General features: G+C 35.1%; 1 protein-coding gene and 2 long non-coding RNA genes across 5 annotated transcripts in view; 1 reads left to right on the top strand and 2 right to left on the bottom strand.

Moving 5' to 3' along the window:
• The first annotated feature begins 616 nt into the window (after nt 1-616).
• LOC136273742 (uncharacterized) lies at nt 617-1,626 on the top strand. The gene is made up of 4 exons (XR_010711970.1): nt 617-766; nt 906-940; nt 1,051-1,105; nt 1,421-1,626. It is a non-coding gene; the product is annotated as an uncharacterized lncRNA (long non-coding RNA).
• An 8,032-nt stretch (nt 1,627-9,658) lies between these two features.
• LOC136272959 (uncharacterized) lies at nt 9,659-16,869 on the bottom strand. Of its 3 annotated transcripts, none has more exons than XM_066076316.1 (4): nt 15,819-16,866; nt 11,443-13,132; nt 10,902-10,979; nt 9,659-10,713 (listed from the first exon to the last, which is right to left on the bottom strand). In XM_066076316.1, exons 2-4 carry the CDS (start codon nt 13,127-13,129, stop codon nt 10,655-10,657), a joined length of 1,824 nt encoding a protein of 607 aa, XP_065932388.1. In that variant the 5' UTR covers nt 13,130-13,132; nt 15,819-16,866; the 3' UTR covers nt 9,659-10,654. The 3 variants fall into 3 exon arrangements, 2 of the variants coding, with proteins under 2 accessions (XP_065932388.1, XP_065932393.1); XR_010711045.1 differs by having other exon boundaries at nt 10,642-10,713; nt 10,902-11,041; nt 15,819-16,869; XM_066076321.1 differs by lacking the exon at nt 10,902-10,979 and having other exon boundaries at nt 15,819-16,868.
• Nucleotides 16,870-17,215: 346 nt separating this feature from the next.
• The window catches only part of LOC136273001 (uncharacterized), a 57,819-nt gene continuing 55,792 nt past the window's right edge, over nt 17,216-19,242 (bottom strand). Inside the window, exon 4 of the long non-coding RNA XR_010711122.1 lies at nt 17,216-18,049. This is a non-coding gene — a long non-coding RNA (uncharacterized lncRNA). The remainder of the gene's footprint in view (nt 18,050-19,242) is intronic.

Raw genomic sequence — 19,242 nt, 5'->3', positions numbered from 1 at the left:
TAGCTTGTTGAGATGGACAATGAATAATATCGAGATTTAAAAAAAGCTATATATGTCTGCCTAAGTATGGTTTTATAGCCATGTCCGCCTATTGTTGAAAGCAGATATATATATATATATATATATATATATATATATATATATATATATATATATATATATATATATATATATATATATATATATATATATAACCCTAATATAGAAGTATTGATATATCCCCATCGTGACTGATGAACCTATAAATCTTAGAACCATTTATATAATCCCAAGTCACACAATATCATATACAACGATTTACTTTGCAGAATGCCCTGAATAGTTCATGCCATCACCATGACGAGAGAAGGCGTTGTTGTCGCCACAGGATTGCTCTTGGTCCTTCATCTGACTGGTATCAAGTTTAAATCTAACATAATTTTATAAACCAAACAATGTTATTATAGAATGAAAATTGTTTCTAGAAAAAAATAGATAATTGCTTTAAATGAAATGATCGCAAAAGTACAGTCAACTAAATTGCATTACATATGTTTTAAAGTTTGCTCCAATAGGTTTATCTATTTGTCAAGTTTTCTGTTTGAGGACACAGGGAATGGTGAGTGTCGCCCGGGGTTTGTTCGAGTAGACCAGTGGTGCTTCTCGTTCCGTCGAACAGAACCTACGTCCATGTTACAATCCAGTGACGTATGTCACCAATATGGCGCTCACATGGCGGTCCTAGACTCTCAGGAAAAGGAGAAGGCTCTGACAGACTACATTAAATGTAAGAGATCGGCGCTGTGCGATGTCACTGCATCTAAAAATAACATCTAAAATATTGTTAATTTCAAAGTTCTGCTTAACATAAAAATTGTTGAATCAGAATGGATTGTTGTCTGACCTTTAGTCATTGTTTGTTTTAGAAATGGGATTCTTTGATATATACCAGGAGAGAAAAGTAAGACTTAATCTCTTCAAAAAGTGTTAATTATTTGAAAATGATCATTCCTGGATTATTTAGTAAAAGTCTTTATTTTTCAAAAATTATTTCTTTTTACTTTATACCAGGAACTGTATAAAATTGCTCAACATGAGTGGGATGTTCAAACAGAAAAAAATAAATGTGAGTTGCAATAAAGCATTTCTAACTTGTATTAGGTCAAACAATTTCTGAACGTGTGTCTTGTTTTCTTATGTTTTTATTTCAATCACTGAAAGTAAACACATATTTAATTAATGTTTTTGATTCTACTATTGGTATATATGAGGATGAAAAAAAATCTGTAAACCCAACACATCAAACAGACAAAATATATTTTATTTTCCTTCAAGTAAGATGCAAATAGCAAGATTTATTTGAAAAGACTTCTATGACAAACTTTCAATGAACAATAAAGGTCTTCCAATTACAGTAAGTATAATTGTTTTGATATTTCAGTTTGTGAAGACTATAAGTTACATGGTATACATAGTAATAAATACCGCCACATACCTAATGCAAAGGTAAATATATCTTTATATACAGTCAAGCTAAATGGTTGACATTGACATTAACCTAATGTAAAATTAATGATAATTTTAATCACGTCATGTCTTTTATGTATTAGTAGTTTTTTCTAGGAAAGCATCGGTCCAATCTGAAAATAAAAAAATACACTATGCTTTGATAAAATTATATAATTATAACCTTCTTTCTCACTTTTAATGATAAATATGTAATAAAACAAACAGAAAGTGGAACAGCTGTTTGTGATATTTAACAATAAAAAATAAACTAGATTTATAAACTGATGGCTTTTGGTGTTTTTTTTTATTTCCATAAATAAAAGAAGTGTCAATTTGTATTTGTTGTGTATGGCCCCTTGACGTTATCTTGTAGCTGTAAGATTCCTCTAGTTGTGTATGTCCCCTTGACGTTATCTTGTACCTGTAAGATTCTTCTAGTTGTGTATGTCCCCTTGACGTTATCTTGTACCTCTAGTTGTGTATGTCCACTTGACGTTACCTTGTACCTGTAAGATTCCTCTAGTTCTGTATGTCCACTTGACGTTATCTTGTACCTGTAAGAATTCACTAGCTGTGTATGTCCCCTTGACGTTATCTTGTACCTGTAAGATTCCTCTAGTTGTGTATGTCCACTTGACGTTATCTTGTACCTGTAAGATTCCTCTAGTTGTGTATGTCCCCTTGACGTTATCTTGTACCTGTAAGAATTCACTAGCTGTGTATGTCCACTTGACGTTATCTTGTACCTCTAGTTGTGTATGTCCCCTTGACGTTATCTTGTACCTGTAAGATTCCTATAGGTTTCCCTCCACACCTAAGAGCAAACCTCAGCACTCCACCAGGATTCAGCATCAAACTCTCGAACACCCCTGGGGCCGGTCTAGGGGCGTGGACGGACGAGTTTGTCCCTCAATACACGATACTGGGTGTTTATGAAAGTGTGATCCACACCAGGGAATCCGACTCGGAATTGTATTCATGGCAGGTATAGTAATAGTACATGTATACTGCTTACGTCACCATGGATGCCGCTACACAAGCTTGCATCTTTGAAGTTAGCAAAAGACCTATTCATTTTATCAGGTGAGACAAGGTAACTTTAGCGTTTTTTTAGAAACAAAGAAATTGTGGAAAAATTTAGTGAAAGCATATTCTGCCCTCAGCACATTTTTTTTTATTTTAGAAGATTTTTATTGAGGTTTACATGTATTTCCAAACACTGTAGTTACAATCAAAAGAAAATTGTTCATAGATCCTTATTCTACTAATGTATGGGCCATATCTAACAAATGTTATACATCAGAGCGTTAAAATAAAAACAACACTTGCAACCAGATTGAAAACAAATACTTCCGTTTTATGACAGGTGGACAAGCAGGGAAGTAACGGTACCTACGTCATTGACGCCGCTGACCCGGCCTGTAGTAACTGGCTCAGGTTCGTGAACTCACCGACCACCCACACAGAGGAAAACGTCACCCCCGTACCCTGCGCCGGCATCGTGTTCTATATGACGTCACGTGACGTGGAGCCGGGGACAGAACTGTTGGTCTGGTACGGTGACGGTTATGGACGGTTTCTTGGAGTAAATAGGATTCATCCCGGTATGTTACGTAGCATTCATGTACGTTTTTCTTTGAATGAAATCTTAACCATGTTTTGCTACTCTTAATAACTCTGATTGTTTTGAAGCTAAATCAATTAAAAGGGTTATTTTGATTTTGGGGGGTTGTAGTAGATATTCTTTTAATTTCAATAAGTTTTTGTTTTGTTTTGCAGAATATGACCTGAACGGTTCCGTGGCGTTACGTGCTAACGTAATAACGTACATTGATGACAAAGGTTTGGTGTTCGACGACTGGATGCCCGTCACGTATCAGAACTGGTTCGACAACGACGACGACGAGGGCGAGACGGTGCTGGACCAAGTGTTTGGTCTGTTGTTGACCTATCACCATGACAGCAAGTGGTACTGGGTGGCTGAGCGTAACTATACTTACTATACAGGACACGAGGAGCTAAAGCTTCCCTTTATCTGTGAAGATTCCACAAATAACTCTGGAGTGAGGGGCTAAATCTTCCCTTTATCTGTGAAGATTCTACATGTAATACTGGAGTGAGGGGTTAAAGCTTCCCTTTATCTGTGAAGATTCCACAAATAACTAGTTTCATCGAATATGCAGCTGGCTAAAAGTGATGTATGTTTATAAAAAATATTGAATTATACTTTATGCAATTGCATAAAAAGCATGCCGGAAAAGAGGAACTTTAATTGCCATTTTGTTGTGAAGATGGTGATTCTTAACTTTCGAAGAGCTGACAAGAATCAATCTTCAGAAAATAAAACAGGTTTTAAATAATACACTCTTAATTGTTTTCTTACATTCCTTTTAAAAGCGAAATAAAACATAGTAAAGGTCATTGAAAATAAGTATCATTGCATAGATATTTATATTATCCCGGAAATATAGGCATTTATAAAATAACTTGCATCTATTTTATAATTGAATGTACTAAAATATCTAAGGAATGTTTGATTCAGGCTCATTTAAGAGAAACACGACAAACACAAATTGTCAAAAACTCAAAAATCGATAAAGCAAAATACACATTTAAAGCAGAGCAAACACTGACTTAAAATAAATTGAAGTGGGACCAGGTGGTTAGGATGAGAGCATCCCCTGCCAAAGGGTTACACCGGCCGTGAGTTATTTGTCATGATCATGCAAAAACGGTAGAAACCACGGTCAGTAAGGTGTACAAATTATGGTTTATATAATTATATAAGTATAAAACCGTCAGTCAGCATGTGTCTTAATCAAACATTGTACATGAGAGTAAATATGCAGCTGGTCAAAGTGATGTATGTTTATATAAATATTAAATATTCATTATCTTGTTTCTATCTTTACATTCAATTTACCATTACTTTGTGATGGTTTTCCTAAAACTGACATAAAACGATAGAACGTATACACAATAAACAATCTGTATTCCCTTTTTTTTTTATATCAAAGCAAACTTGAAATAATATTCGTACTATTAAATTAGAACATTGATTTGTCACAAATAAACTTATCATATTAAACGCATGTCTTTAAAAACAACCGATAACTTCATGTACCTTTCTAATAATTTCCGATAGGAAACACTCGAAATAATGTTTTCTTTCTCCTTTTAATGTACATTATAAATCTTACGTTGTTCTTTGAAAGCCTTATTATAAAAGCATATTTTATACACAAAGCTGAATAGATACATCAAACTTTATAAGGCGTTACTCTTAATATGATAGAGGCTATCCCTATATCCCGGATGACCACATCATATTGTGTTGAAAGAGTGGCAGCGCCTTATCACGTGATTCCAATCCCGAATGAGAAAAGAAAAATTACATTTGGGTTTTTTTTTCTTTGTGAATCTTTTCACAGTCTCTGGATATTCATTGTTTTGTTCACTATACTGTTATGATTTTTTTTCTCGAATTTATGGAAATTCACTGTATAAAAATATTTATAAAGAAGGGACTATGTTGCTCTCCTTTCCCCTTGATACTATAAAGATTTGTTGAGTTTTTTTGGAGTCTAATTGCGTTTAGGTAACAATAAAAATGTTGCAATTGTTGCTTACAGTACAACGTAATCACTACATATCTAATATCCTTTTAAAAAAAAATTCTTTGTTTTATAAATGAATTCAATGAATCAATAAATCAATGAATCATTTCTATACGAAAGGGCATATTTACGTATAAAAATTTTCAAAGGCGAGGCAACTTCTGACATACACTTTGATAAAACAGGACTGTCTCAGTTGAAGTCATCATTTTCTAAGTTCTATGATCGATACAACTAAATTATAAGCAAAAACAGTCTTCGAAAGGATTGCATTATGACTGACCTTTTCATAGTTATTGACCATTATTTATCACCTAATTATCTTCGACTTTTCCACTTTTCTCTTTTCCTGATTTCAACAAAGAATACATGACGGGTGTGACCGGTCAGCAGAGGATGCTCACTCCTCCATGACACCTGATCCTACCTCTAATTTTATAGGTCCGTGTTAGCCCTGCCTCACTCCTCCATGACACCTGATCCTACCTCTAATTTTATAGGTCCGTGTTAGCCCTGCCTCACTCTTCCATGACACCTGATCCTACCTCTAATTTTATAGGTCCGTATTAGCCCTGCCTCACTTCTCCATGACACCTGATCCTACCTCTAATTTTATAGGTCCGTGTTAGCCCTGCCTCACTCCTCCATGACACCTGATCCTACCTCTAATTTTATAGGTCCGTGTTAGCCCTGCCTCACTCCTCCATGACACCTGATCCTACCTCTAATTTTATAGGTCCGTGTTAGCCCTGCCTCACTCCTCCATGACACCTGATCCTACCTCTAAATTTTATAGGTCCGTGTTAGCCCTGCTCCCTGTTTGTATTTTATTTTCGACACTTTTGTAGGCACCACATGTCATTTTATTTAAAGGGAAACATGGAATGAAACTTCTATCAAACAAATGCTTCAAAGATGCGTAATTAAGGTCTTCCATTTCCAACGGAAGACCTTATACTGATTCTGATGGTTTTTCTTCATTATTATTTTTCTTCTTCTAGACGTTTTTAAAACCTCAATAACTTATTTGTTTGTCATCCGATTTCATTCCAATTTTCACGATATATTGTTAATTGAATTAGGATTCTAGAGCACAAAAGAAAATTTAAAAACAACTTCCGGTTTTGAGTTATACCCCTTTTTCTAAAATTTTAGGGGCATTAGTTTCCAGACAAAGGCTCCGAAATGGTCCGTAGCAAATAATTTATAGTTAAAAATCTTTATTATTGACACTTTGAATATTGTCCTCTGATTATTGTATTTTAGTTTTTTTTCCAATTATTCCACTCGAATTATTCAATCAAAATCTATGTTTTAAAAATAGCAAAATTTTTCTCAAGTTTTAGCTTCGAAATTTTTTAGTTTGAAATATTTCCTAAATACATATAGAACAAAAGTTGTGCATAATATTAAGGGCTTTCATTTGACACCAATAAAAAAGGGCTGACCCCTTACATTAAGGGCCAGTAGCCCTTAAAAGATTTTGCTTAATAACTCAAAAAAAACGGTTAGGATTTCGATATTGCTGTCGCTAAAATAGTTGTTTGTTGGGATTTCATAAAGGTCGTTACAATGTTATTTTGTTGGTGATTTGTGTAGTATGAGTGTAAAAAGCTTTACATGTTAACATGTACCTGTTTTCATCTGGCAAGTTAATGAAAGTATCGTGTGCCTAAAACTGGCATAAAGTTACCACAGAAAGTATGATTGCTTATACAGGGGGCTTAAATTCATGATAAAAAAAATGGAACACATGCTTTTTTAAAAAGAAGTTTAAGTCATTGTTGTTAAGACTTAGTTCTTATAGTGCTCAATCCTTAAAGACGAGAATTGGAAAACAAAACATTCTTTTTCTTTTCTAGTAAAACACAAAATACGTATTGAAAAAAATTTATATGCATTACATTTTAGTTATCATACTGCATGCATTTAAAATCCACATTGAATCAGAGCTGTGTGCGTATCATTGCGTAAGCTATCCCTCGCCCAAGGCCGAGAAAATCGGTCACCATGGTCGCGGCTGGACTACGTAGCGGTCAGCGGTTATCTAATACACGAGAGTTGCGTCTCTCATATATGAGTTAATTTAGCTGCGAACTTAAGAATTGTTTCAGATTTGATTACACATACAGGTTTATTCTTTAATTGGATTGAACGATAGGATGTAAATTAAGAAATTAAGTTAGTTAATAAAAGCAATGCCATTCTCAATCTAATGCAATATCAGACATATAGATCAACTGTGGGTTTTAAGTAAAAAAAAATGAAATTCTTCTTGATAGATTTTAGATTAAATTGCAAACTTTTCAAATCTTCCTAAGTTCTGAGCTGTGCGTGTGTATGCGTTAAACCTTTACGTAATCTATCCTTCACCTGCAGCCGAGGAAATCAGCCACGACTGCACTACCTAGCGGTAAACGGTTATCTAATACACAAGATTCGCACCCGCACACTTATATGAATATGAACGTGTTTGAGTGTATATAGCCGTAAATACACTGTACATTGTTTTAATTTTATGTTATAAAAGTTTGTTAATGTTGTATTTATTTAAATTAAACATTGGCAAGTAAATTAAAAAGTCGTTCTGAAAATCAATAAAAGCGATATTACTCAAAATCGGAACTACTCGTCAGACATAATTATATAAATGGTTGGTTTGTAAGTCTAAATGTTTTAAAAACTGTACAAATAATGTTTTCAATCAACAACCAAAAAAAAAACCACCACAAATACCCCCTTCCCCACCACATATATTAAATCCTTTAAATAATGATCACCCCTCGCACATAGCCGAGGAGATCCCGCGCAAGTGGACATCTTCTACATGTACCTTATCACGCGTTCATATTTGGTATTTTGTACGAACGCAACTATTATTATAATGTTTTGAACTATTATATTAGTTTTAGGTGAACAAATAAATTTATTTTACTCTTACAGTTGATTTAGCATTAAATTATACGACGGCGTACAAGGTAATTTAAAAATCAAATCAAGTTATGATCAAAGTTTCATGTTACATGTTTGCGTAGGTGCTGGCACGATAAAAGAATGCCCTGAATTGAGGCATTCGGTGATTATTAGTCCCCTACCGGTTTTTAACCGGAGGGGACTATAGCTTTTTCTCTGCGTCCGTCAGTCCGTCCGTCTGTTTGTATGTCTGTCTGTCCCACTTCAGTTTTCTACACCTTTTTTCTTTATGCGTTTGAAGAATAACATGAAATTTGCTGAACTCAAAATGTCAAACTACAGATCAAATTTACACTTTTGTAGCATCTGGTTGACATATTTTCGTGAAAATTAAATTTTTATATTCCTATTTTTTAATGTTCGGGTTCGATATTCAGCATAACAGTGCACTGTTTTCACAATTTCCACAACCCGGTAGGGGACGTGTATTGCTTCTGCATTACTCCCAGAATGCTTGTTTTAAAGAATATTCACAGAGAAATGGAAGAAAAAAAAACCACACAAAAAACCCCCACAAAACACAAACATGAAACTTGCATCAAATTTATAATATACATACGTAAACTTTCTCCGAGAGAATTAATTTTGATCTGATAAAGGAGACAAAACTGACATAAAAATAGGGATTTTGCATATTATTGCATCGTCGAGAGAAGTAATATTCATTTATGTTATTAAATTTTACGTTACATAGCGGTGTCTGTATATCAGGTGTAAAATCAAGACGCTCACTTATGCATAAATTCTCCCGATGATCTTTGATAGCTGATTATTATTTCCAATGTTCAAGTCTACTCGTAAATAATATCAGCCCTTAATGATGACGTTTAGTCAGAATGAAAAAATAATCCACTGAAAAACCATTTATTGTGTGTTATAAACCTTTGCTTGTATTGTTATTTTTTACTTTCAGAAAAGTAGGTCAATGACCTTCTTTTTGAGTTAACGGCCATTGAATATTTATTGAAAAATCAAGAAAAATCCCATAAAATTTTACACTACGATTGAGATTTTCTTAATTATAAAGATATTACAAATAATTAAACACTTTAAAATATAAGATACGGTTTATGAATGGTAGTGACACTAAATAAGTACACAACATTAAGATTTCAGCATCAATTTCAAAAAATAATTCAGTCCGAATTTTCTCTATCAGTTTTCAAATCCCTACCCATTTTTAATTCAATTTTACAAAAAATAATTGAATGATGATAATACAAAAACATTTATGATATTGAACTACTTATATTGACCTCATTCTGTTGGCATAAAATTTATATGAGGTCAATGATCAGAAATTTGAGATATGATGACTGTTATCGTTTTTAAGCATTTTTCACTATTTTTATTATTCTTGCCATAAGATTTTTGTAATGAATAAGTGAGGTAAAACCAACGGAAAATATGCAAAATTACATAGACTTTAATATAAAATCCTAACTTTCAATATTAGACTACTGCCATTTTTTTTTTAGCAGAAAACAAAATCTGCAAAATTTAGTCCGAATAAACTCTGTTTGGCCAAAAGTTAATTTTTATTTGAGCATAATTCCATAATAAAGTAAAACTATTGAATGTTTTGTCAATAATAATTTATTTCATATATACTTTTTGTGTTTAGAACAAATTTTACTCATTACATTGAACTTTTTAACAATCGAAATTTGAGAACTCCTGTCACACTGGAGCTGCGTCCTCACGGCGATCCCGCTGCGTCATTGAATAATGTAAAACGCCATGGTAAAGGAACTAGAGTCTCCTACAGCGCCATAACAACGCAACGGCATCTTTGTTCGCTGCGGTGGGATATCCTAGAACATTTTAGAACGTCATGCGACGGCGAGCACTTTGAACATGCACATAGTACGCGCCGTGACTCTGCGTTCTGATAAACCCGCCGTAAAAGTGTAGTAAAGTCGCCGTGACAGTGCCATAAAATTTCCAACAGCGCATGTGCACGCGGTCAGCGCGCAGAACACGCCGTGGACGCGCGGTAAAAACTCATAGCACGTCATGAGCGCTCGGCGGATACCCAGCGAGAGCGCAGTCAATCGCCAAGTAGAACTCTGTGGAAACGTAGTTTGGAGCTCTGTAAGAACGCCTCAGTCGCAGTCAGGATGCTGTGACATTTTCAATTGTAATTTTTTAAAATAAGATTGTATATTTAAGGTCTTCCGTTTCCAACGTTTCTTACTAACAATAAGGTCTTCCGTTGGAAACGGAAGACCTTAATAATGGAACAATTAGCAAAACAAAATACATTTACGAATTGATAAAGATCTAACATTTACAATGTTTAATTGTTTAGTATTAATAGACTTCATGTGGATATCTCTTCAATAATATTACACATTCAGAAAATAAAACTTGTATAACCTTATGTTTCTCACTCAGCAACGAACAACCATGTTTGGATGATCACAAAGTGTGAAATAAACAGGAGTCAGTATTACAGTCCATGTGAATTTCAGCCGTAGATGTTGAACAAAGTGACAAACAAAATGTGTGGTTTTGAGAGCAGACTAGATTTGCACAGAAACATTTACAACCAGTCAATATCCCAGCTATCTCCATTATATGGCTGGTGTTGAGCTGGACATGGCGTCCTCATCAGGACGGGATGTGTGTTCATCTACAACAAGGCATTCATTGGCTGTTAATTAATCAATTCCATACATTATATCTAACGATAGAGGTACATTCACAAATTAAAACCTTAACCAGATTACCCTGAAACTTGCTTTATTATTTGTCTAATTAATTAAATTAAGTTAATTCATATGTAACAAAACAACAAATACATGTGTCAGTGAGTTTTACTTTCGTTTAGTTGATGAGTTGTGTTGTGACGATGTGTCCTGTATCGGGTGTCCCCATCAGGAGGGGGTCTGTGTTCATCTACATCAAGGCATTAATTAGCTGTTTATTAATACATCGATATATGTATGATAGAGCTACGTCTACAAATTAAAACTTTAACCTGATTACCATGACACTTTCTCTAATACTTATCTAATTAATTAAGTCAATTTACATGTAACAAATCAACTGATTACAAATACATGAGTCACTCTATATATTTCATAATTGAATACAGCAACCTGCTATTTCTATTCACTAAATACAGTGACATGTAACTATACATTTAATTAATAAAATAATGTATTTAATTTCTCTTTATTTTAGATAAACAATGAATCCCAATGACTGGTAGATGCAGCTAACCCTGTAACAATCAGTTGTTTATATTCACAAACAATCACACAGATAAACATGTCTTACATGTATCTTATTGACTGATAATTTACACGTCTTAGTTATCTATATCTAATTAATGTGAATGATAATGACTCAGACTTACCTGTCAGAGCGTCCTGTCGGGTGATATACCTGTAGACACACACCTTGTTGTTGTACAGTGACCCAACCCAGAGACGGTGAGTGTTGACATCATAACTCAGGCTCCATGGTAAAACCATCTCTTGTGATTTTGTCAGTAGATGTGAGAGGAACTGACCGTCCTTATTTAACATCTGTACTGTTTTGTGTCTAACATCACACACCAAGATGTGTGACAGCGCGTCAGTACAGATTCCACATGGCCATAGTCCTGATCCTGATGGAGGTCCTGTGTATGAGAAACGATATCTTCCTCCACGCTCTGTCACCACTACAGCATCAGACCCAGACACCACGACATCCCCATTGTTGTTCTCTGTTATATAGTTAGGTTTACTATACAGGTCCCGTCCTGTGTTGTCATGCTGTATGGTGTGTGTGAGTTGTCCACTCCGGCTGTACCGGGTTACCTTGCCTGTGTATGTATCATAGTTCCACATCCCGACCAGTAGATCCCCAGTGGACGGGGACCAGTACACACACCCTGGTTCCCATGTAGAGTCTGTTCTCACAATAAATGTGGTGCTTCTTTTCATATCCTTTGACAGTTTGTTGATGTTATAATCCTCATCTATATAAATCAGTTCACTCTCACTGTTCACTGTGTGTAATCCATATAAATCACGACATGAATCCTCCACACGATGTAGAGGGACACCTGTTGTGTCTGTCAAGATGATAATGTATGTAGGATCACTGACCCAGACCCGGTCTGATGTCACACAGGAAATGTGTAAACAACGATCAACACCTGTCAGTGTGAGAGATTGATGGAGCTCAGCACCAGACGTCAGTTTCAGCAGACACTGGTTTCCTACGCGTCGGTTTCCTCTCTCTGTGATTTGGATTGCACTCAGTGACTCCATCACATCCTCCTTGTTGAGTGACTCAGTCATGGAGAGCTGGCTGGTGTGGAGTGTAAGATGTATCTGGGGGAGGGCTGTCTTTGTGAAGGAGAGGAATTGTAGCGCACTGAATGTGAATGCTGGCTGTACATATCTGTGTTCATATCTCCTTAGTCTGACAATATGTCTGATCATTTTTATCTTTTGTTTTTTACATCTGTGTTTGAAATCAAAGTAACATAACACATTGTTCAATAGATCATATACCACTTTGTCAATGAGATTCTTCAGTGTCTGGGCCTTTGTTAACATCTCTGATTGAAGGGGGGAGAATTCTGTGTGACAGGTTTTGACATCAGCTTTGATTCCTGTCAGGAGAACAGGTCTGTAAAAGAGAGCCTCACTTCTGATGGTGTGAATGGTTCCTCTGTGTTGTTGTCGCTTTGTTTTATAGGCTGTTTTAACATCAAGTTGTCTGTGAGTTCTATGTTTTCTGCAGTGGTAACACACAGGAACTTGACAGGGTTCACAGTACTTTGTATAAACATGGCTAGGATGTCTCACACAGATCTCTTGTGTTGGGATGTAGTTGATTTTATCACGGTGTGACACAACATCATGGTCTATTGTTTGGAGATCTTTTACATGGTTCTCTTTACACTGGGGACACAGATCACATGGACACGATACACAATAGTACGCTGTGTCCCCCGGACACTTAGAACATTGATGTAGTCTAAATGAGAAGCTTGCTGTGATGTATTGGGAGCTTGCTGTGTCCATGATGTGGGAGGTCTGGGTCATAACCTGTTCAATGAAAATAAAGAATTTTAGGATTATTATTGTTTGTATAAACATTCAATGTCAAATTTTAAAAGAGATATATTTGGGTTTTTTAAAGATTAATATATTTTCTCTACTTGGATAATTGACGGTCTATTATTCTGGTTCTGATTATAGAGACACTCAACCAGTAGAAAAATACAACATAAGATTGCTGAGTGAGAAAGAGGTGCTCTCTCTCTCTCTCCCTCTCTCTCTCTCTTTATCCCTACATTTCTTTATCTCTGTTTCTCTCTCTTGGATGTGTACATAATTGAGAAAGTGTACTATATGATTATCTAGCAGAGAAAGTCAGAGAGAAAAAAAAATAAGATGTAAAGTACACATCACAATTAAGTTAATTCAATTACCGGGTATTTACTGTCTCAATTTACCTAACATGTACTCCTGCTCTTTTTATTTCTTTCTCTCAATCTCTGTTTCTTACAATTTCAATACTACACATGCACTCTTGGCCTCTCTCTCTCTCTCTCTCTCTCTCTCTCTCTCTCTCTCTCTCTCTCTCTCTCTCTCTCTCTAGATCTTATTCCTCCTCTCTCTCTGATTTTTTTTCTAACACATGCTTTTTCTCTGTCTCCTCAGATTTCTCTTCTAAATATGTGTTTTTGCTCTCTCTTTCTATCTATTTCTCTCTTCAGACAAACTCCATTAAACATGTACATGTACTGAATATATCTTACTCTCAAAGATGTAATCTCTCTCTCTCTCTCTCTCTCTCTCTCTCTCTCTCTCTGACCTATTCTTATAAACATGTGCATCTTACTATTGTAATTTCTCTCTCTTTTTCTCTCTGAGTTACTCTCTGTTAAACATATGCATCTTTCTATTTCTCTTAGACATGTACCGGTAATCTCTCTCTCTCTGTGTCTGTCTCTCTCTCTCTGTCTCTCTCTCTCTCTCTCTCTCTCACATTATTACTCCTTCATTCACTATCTCTAATTTTACAGCTAAACAAGTACTTCTCATCTCTCATTCTTTCTCTAAGCCTCTGTCCCTCATGATTTCATAAATAAACATGTAAACACTTTCTATCTTTTATGTAAACATGTGCATCTTACTTATTCTCTCAGACATGTAGACTTTCTCTCTCTCTCTCTCTCTCTCTCTCTCTCTCTCTCTCAGATACTTACTCTTTTACATGTAAACATGTGCATCTTACTTATCCTCTCAGACATGTAGTCTTTCTCTTTCTCTCTCTCTCTCTTTCTTTCTTGTGACTTACTCTTATACATGTAAACATGTGCATCTTATTCTCTCAGACATGTAGTCTCTCTCTCTCTCTCTCTCTCTCTCTCTCTCTCTCTCTCTCTCTCTCTTGTGACTTACTCTTATACATGTAAACATGTGCATCTTATTCTCTCAGACATGTAGTCTCTCTCTCTCTCTCTCTCTCTCTCTCTCTCTCTTGTGACTTACTCTTATATACATGTAAACATGTGCATCTTATTCTCTCAGGCATGTAGTCTCTGTTTCTTACTCACAGACTTAGTATGTAAACATGTGCATCTAACTATTTTTCTCAGACATTCTCTCTCTCTCTCTCTCTCTCTCTCTCTCTCTCTCTCTCTCTCTCTCTCTCTTCTCTGACTTACTCTGTTAAACATATGCATCATTCTATTTCTCTCAGACATGTAATCAATTTCATTCTTTTATTATTACTTTCTCTCACTATCTCATGATTTTACAGCTAAACATGTACTTCTTGTCTCTCATTAAATCTGTTCTCTTGCTTTCTATCTGTTCTCTCTATCCCTCACACTTTCACTACCAAACCTCTCTCCCTCTCTTCTAACATGTAATCTTGTTTTCTATCATCCCTCTCTTCTCTCTATCTCTGTCTCTCTCTCTCTTTCAGATGAACTCAACTAAACTTTGTCTCTTACTCCCTTACTCTTGATGTTCCATATCTATCATTTAATATTTATTGCTCTGTATAACATGTCTGTTTGCTCTCTCTCTCTCTCTTTCTCTCTCTCTCTGAAACTTACTCTTATCCATGTAAACATGTACATCTTACTTATTCTCTCAGACATGTAATATCTCTCTCTCTCTCCTCTCTTTTCTCTGACTTACTTACTCTGTTAAACATATGTATCTTTTCTTAGACATGTAATCTCTCTCTCTCTCTCTCTCTCTCTCTCTCTCTCTCATTATTACTTTCTTTAATTGCTATCAAAATACAATTCACACCTAATCCTCAAATTTGTGGAAAATGGGAACCCACCAGTGTATACATGTTAATTACTGGTTTATGTCCCATGCTTTGCTATTCCCTTAACTCTGGTTGATTTTTTACTGCCCCCCCCCCCCTAGATAAATTAGCCCCGATATTACCACAAAGGTATGTTTCTCCTCGTCTAACACATCAATAATCAAATGGGAATGTGGGCAATAGTTATATTGTCAGTTCCTGGGTAAGAAGTTGATGTTGACCTCGGCCTATGCTCTCGAGAAACAGTTCTTATCCCAGTACTAACACAATGACCACTGCCCTCATACCCATTTAAAAGATGTATACTACATGTAAAATGTCTATGAATGACACACGACGACAAACGTGAGATAGCAATGGGTCTCCTGAGAGACTCAGGTGACCTAAAAATACATAGTATAGCTACATGAACATGGTGATATTACATGAATACTATACCACATATATTCTCTCTTTGATCTTTCAGTCAACAGCACAGTCAAACACAGCCTGGGAACCTGTAAAGAGACCATCAACTGTTACATTCTAGTACTTGTTGATAGCCCGCACAATTGCGGGATTTAATATTACATACATTTATATGATACAATGCTTCACAAGATATCTGTGAGCCAATGCTCACTAGTGATACCCCCGCTCTGATGTAAATATGCAAAATAAGCAAAATCTTTGACGAAAATTTGTTTGAAAATTTTGGTTAAAAAATAAGCAAAGTCGTCATTTAACAGGAAGTTGACGTTCGATTGGTACAAAAATATATCCCGTGATATGGCATGCCTTAACAAACACTGTGTAAAAATTTCAAGCATCTGCGATAAATTATTGCTGAGATAAATGTGACAGAAATTTTTGTTACGGACGGACAGACAGACAGATGGATAGACAGACAGACGGACAGACACACAAGGGTAAAACAGTATACCCCCTCTCCTTTGGAGCGGGGGTATAATTATATGTTGATCCATATTTTTTGGTTTATTTATGTAAACATAGTGTCTGATTTTTTTCTTAGTTGCTTTATTAACCTTTTGTCAAACTCGCAAAAATCTACATTTATTATATTAATTACTGCTTACTCTCAAACATGTACCTTCAATCTATGTTTATTCTCTCTCTCTCTCTCTCTCTCTCTCTCTCTCTCTCTCTCTCTCTCTCCACACACACATCACCATAACTTAGTTATAGAAATGAGGGCCGACACAGGATTTGCCTTCTGTCTGATTGGATTGAAACACTGTTTTTCAAATGTGACACATATCTTCAGTATGTTCTTATTTACAATTCATCTATGAAATACAGAATGTATCTTTTTATAATAAGGTTATAAAACATGGATAAAATGCAGTTGTGTCTTTACCCCATGTAAAGAACAGACTATAATTGCTATCAAAATACAATTCACACCTCCGTTGACCTCCGCCTATGGTTTCGGGCAACAGTTCTTATCCCAGTACTAACACAATGACTACTGCCCTCATACCCATTTAAAAGATGTATACTGAAATGTCTATGAATGACACACGACGACAAACGTGTGATAGCAATGGGTCTCCTGAGTGACTCAGGTGACCTAAAAATACATAGTATAGCTACATGAACATGGTGATATTACATGAATACTATACCACATATATTCTCTCTTTGACCTCTCAGTACACAGCACAGTCAGACACAGGGAACCTGTAAAGAGACCATCAACTGTTACATACTACAGACTGGTATAACCTATCAGTCAACAGTCAGACACAGAGAACCTGTAAAGAGGTCATCAACTGTTACATACTACAGACTGGTATACCGGTAACCTATCAGTCAACAGTCAGACACAGAGAACCTGTAAAGAGACCATCAACTGTTACATACTACAGACTGGTATAACCTATCAGTCAACAGTCAGACACAGGGAACCTGTAAAGAGACCATCAACTGTTACATTCTAGTACTTGATGATATCCCGCACAAGTGCGAGATTTAATAATATATACATTAATATGATACAATGCTTAATATTTCAAATATTATTTTTTTGTTCATTTTTGTATATATTTTGTCTGATTCTTTTCTTAATTGTTTTCTTAACCTTTTCTTTAAAATTGAAATAAAAAACCAACTGCATGTCTGGATTATTACAGGAGTGGGGATGACAAATCCAAACTAAAATGGATGATATATACATATTACATACCTATATTTAAGTATTGAATCCTTATTTTTTGAAAGATATAGTCTCATAACTGCAACGGTGTGTGCATACAAATTGAATAACGCGCGTTAGAATACGGATTTAATGCTTATATTTACATTTTTTTACCTTCATGCCTTATACCTCAAAATTACTGTATTATCCTATGGGTAAGTTCAAATTAATGGAAGAGCCACAGTAACAGCCACAAGCGTGATCTTTGATTTTCGTTTGTGACGTTGCACTTAACAGCGTTCAACGTTTGTGACGTCACAATTAAAACTCGTGATTTAACCTTTTAGTACCCTGTCTGTGTTATGGTGCTATATCTGCAGTAGCTTTACATGCAAAATATATGTGGAATGTAAATATACATATTATATACCCATCAGTTTTTCTTCCTTGATACTGTCAATTTCACAGTTTGATCTGAGTTTCCGGATCACCACACTGTGGTTTTCCGATTCCGTATCACTGCTCTCTGAAACTGATAACGTCTGTATTTTAGCCCGTTTTTAAAAGAGTTTATATAAAATACAGTCAAACTTCGTTATCTCAAACTAGATGGGACTGTTTAAAACCTTTGAGATATCTGAGTATTTGAAATATCAAGGTACAATACTTAAAGCGGAAGGAAAGTCAAAAACACATTTTATTTATATTAATAAAGTGTTTTAAATCATCACACGTGGTCATGCTGTGTTGAAAATAAACTACATAATTAAGATATAATGCACGTTTGAAGTTAGAGAAATTGTATTTACACGAGATTGACATGATGTAGAACTCTTTTGTATTGAAAACCAAGTTTGGTTTACATACACGCATACAACATATAAAGTGCTCTGAATAAAACGCTGGTTTACACCTTTCGTTACTCAAGTTATCGACTGAACAAAAATAATGTTTAGATTCAAAAGTCAATCCAAAGAATATTATATGTATGCATAAATATATTATTTTTTATTAAAGCACACAGTGGGCCAATTCATTTCATTTTGTAATCCTACAAATTTATTCTTATCAAAATAGAATGATGTCGATTATTTGTTTCAAGGACCCCGCCCCCTCTTCTCAGTACAAATGTATTATATATTCAAATACATTAATGTATTAAATTAATTAAATTAGTTTATTAAAACATCCTACCATATACACCATTCTATTAATGATCACTATTGATGTGTATTATTTGTAGTATAGGAAAATGGTCTAGGAAAAACAAAACATTTTTTTATGAACATTCATCGCCCAGTCACCTTTCAACTTTCTTATTTTATGTATACATGATTTATTCATATAGATGTAGAACACAATCTGTTCATTGTTTACAAATTAATGTATAAGGTTTGCTACCAATCTTTCCTGTATTAAAATGTATGAAATTAAAAGACGCTAGTGTATGCTAGTAATGCAACTGTGAAACGATAAGCACGTGCCTTTATCATTGTGATGTCATGATCAGAAAAAGTTCACACATTATTGAACGTTTTCGCTATTCAAAGGTTCATAGAAGGAAACATATTTGCAACTATAAATATCAAGTATTACCTTCTATGTATACTCTAAGTAAATTCCCAGTAAATATATTCACCCTTTACATAATCATTCAATATCATTGCAAGTATATATTTTAATACAAACTCCCACTGACTTGGATCCCCCAAAGCATGTCCACCA

Source organism: Magallana gigas, chromosome 1 (genome assembly GCF_963853765.1).
Source record: "Magallana gigas chromosome 1, xbMagGiga1.1, whole genome shotgun sequence".
Classification (NCBI taxonomy): Eukaryota; Metazoa; Mollusca; class Bivalvia; order Ostreida; family Ostreidae; genus Magallana; species Magallana gigas.
The sequence above is the reverse complement of the archived record's forward strand: the minus strand, read 5'-3'. Positions and strand labels throughout refer to the sequence as shown.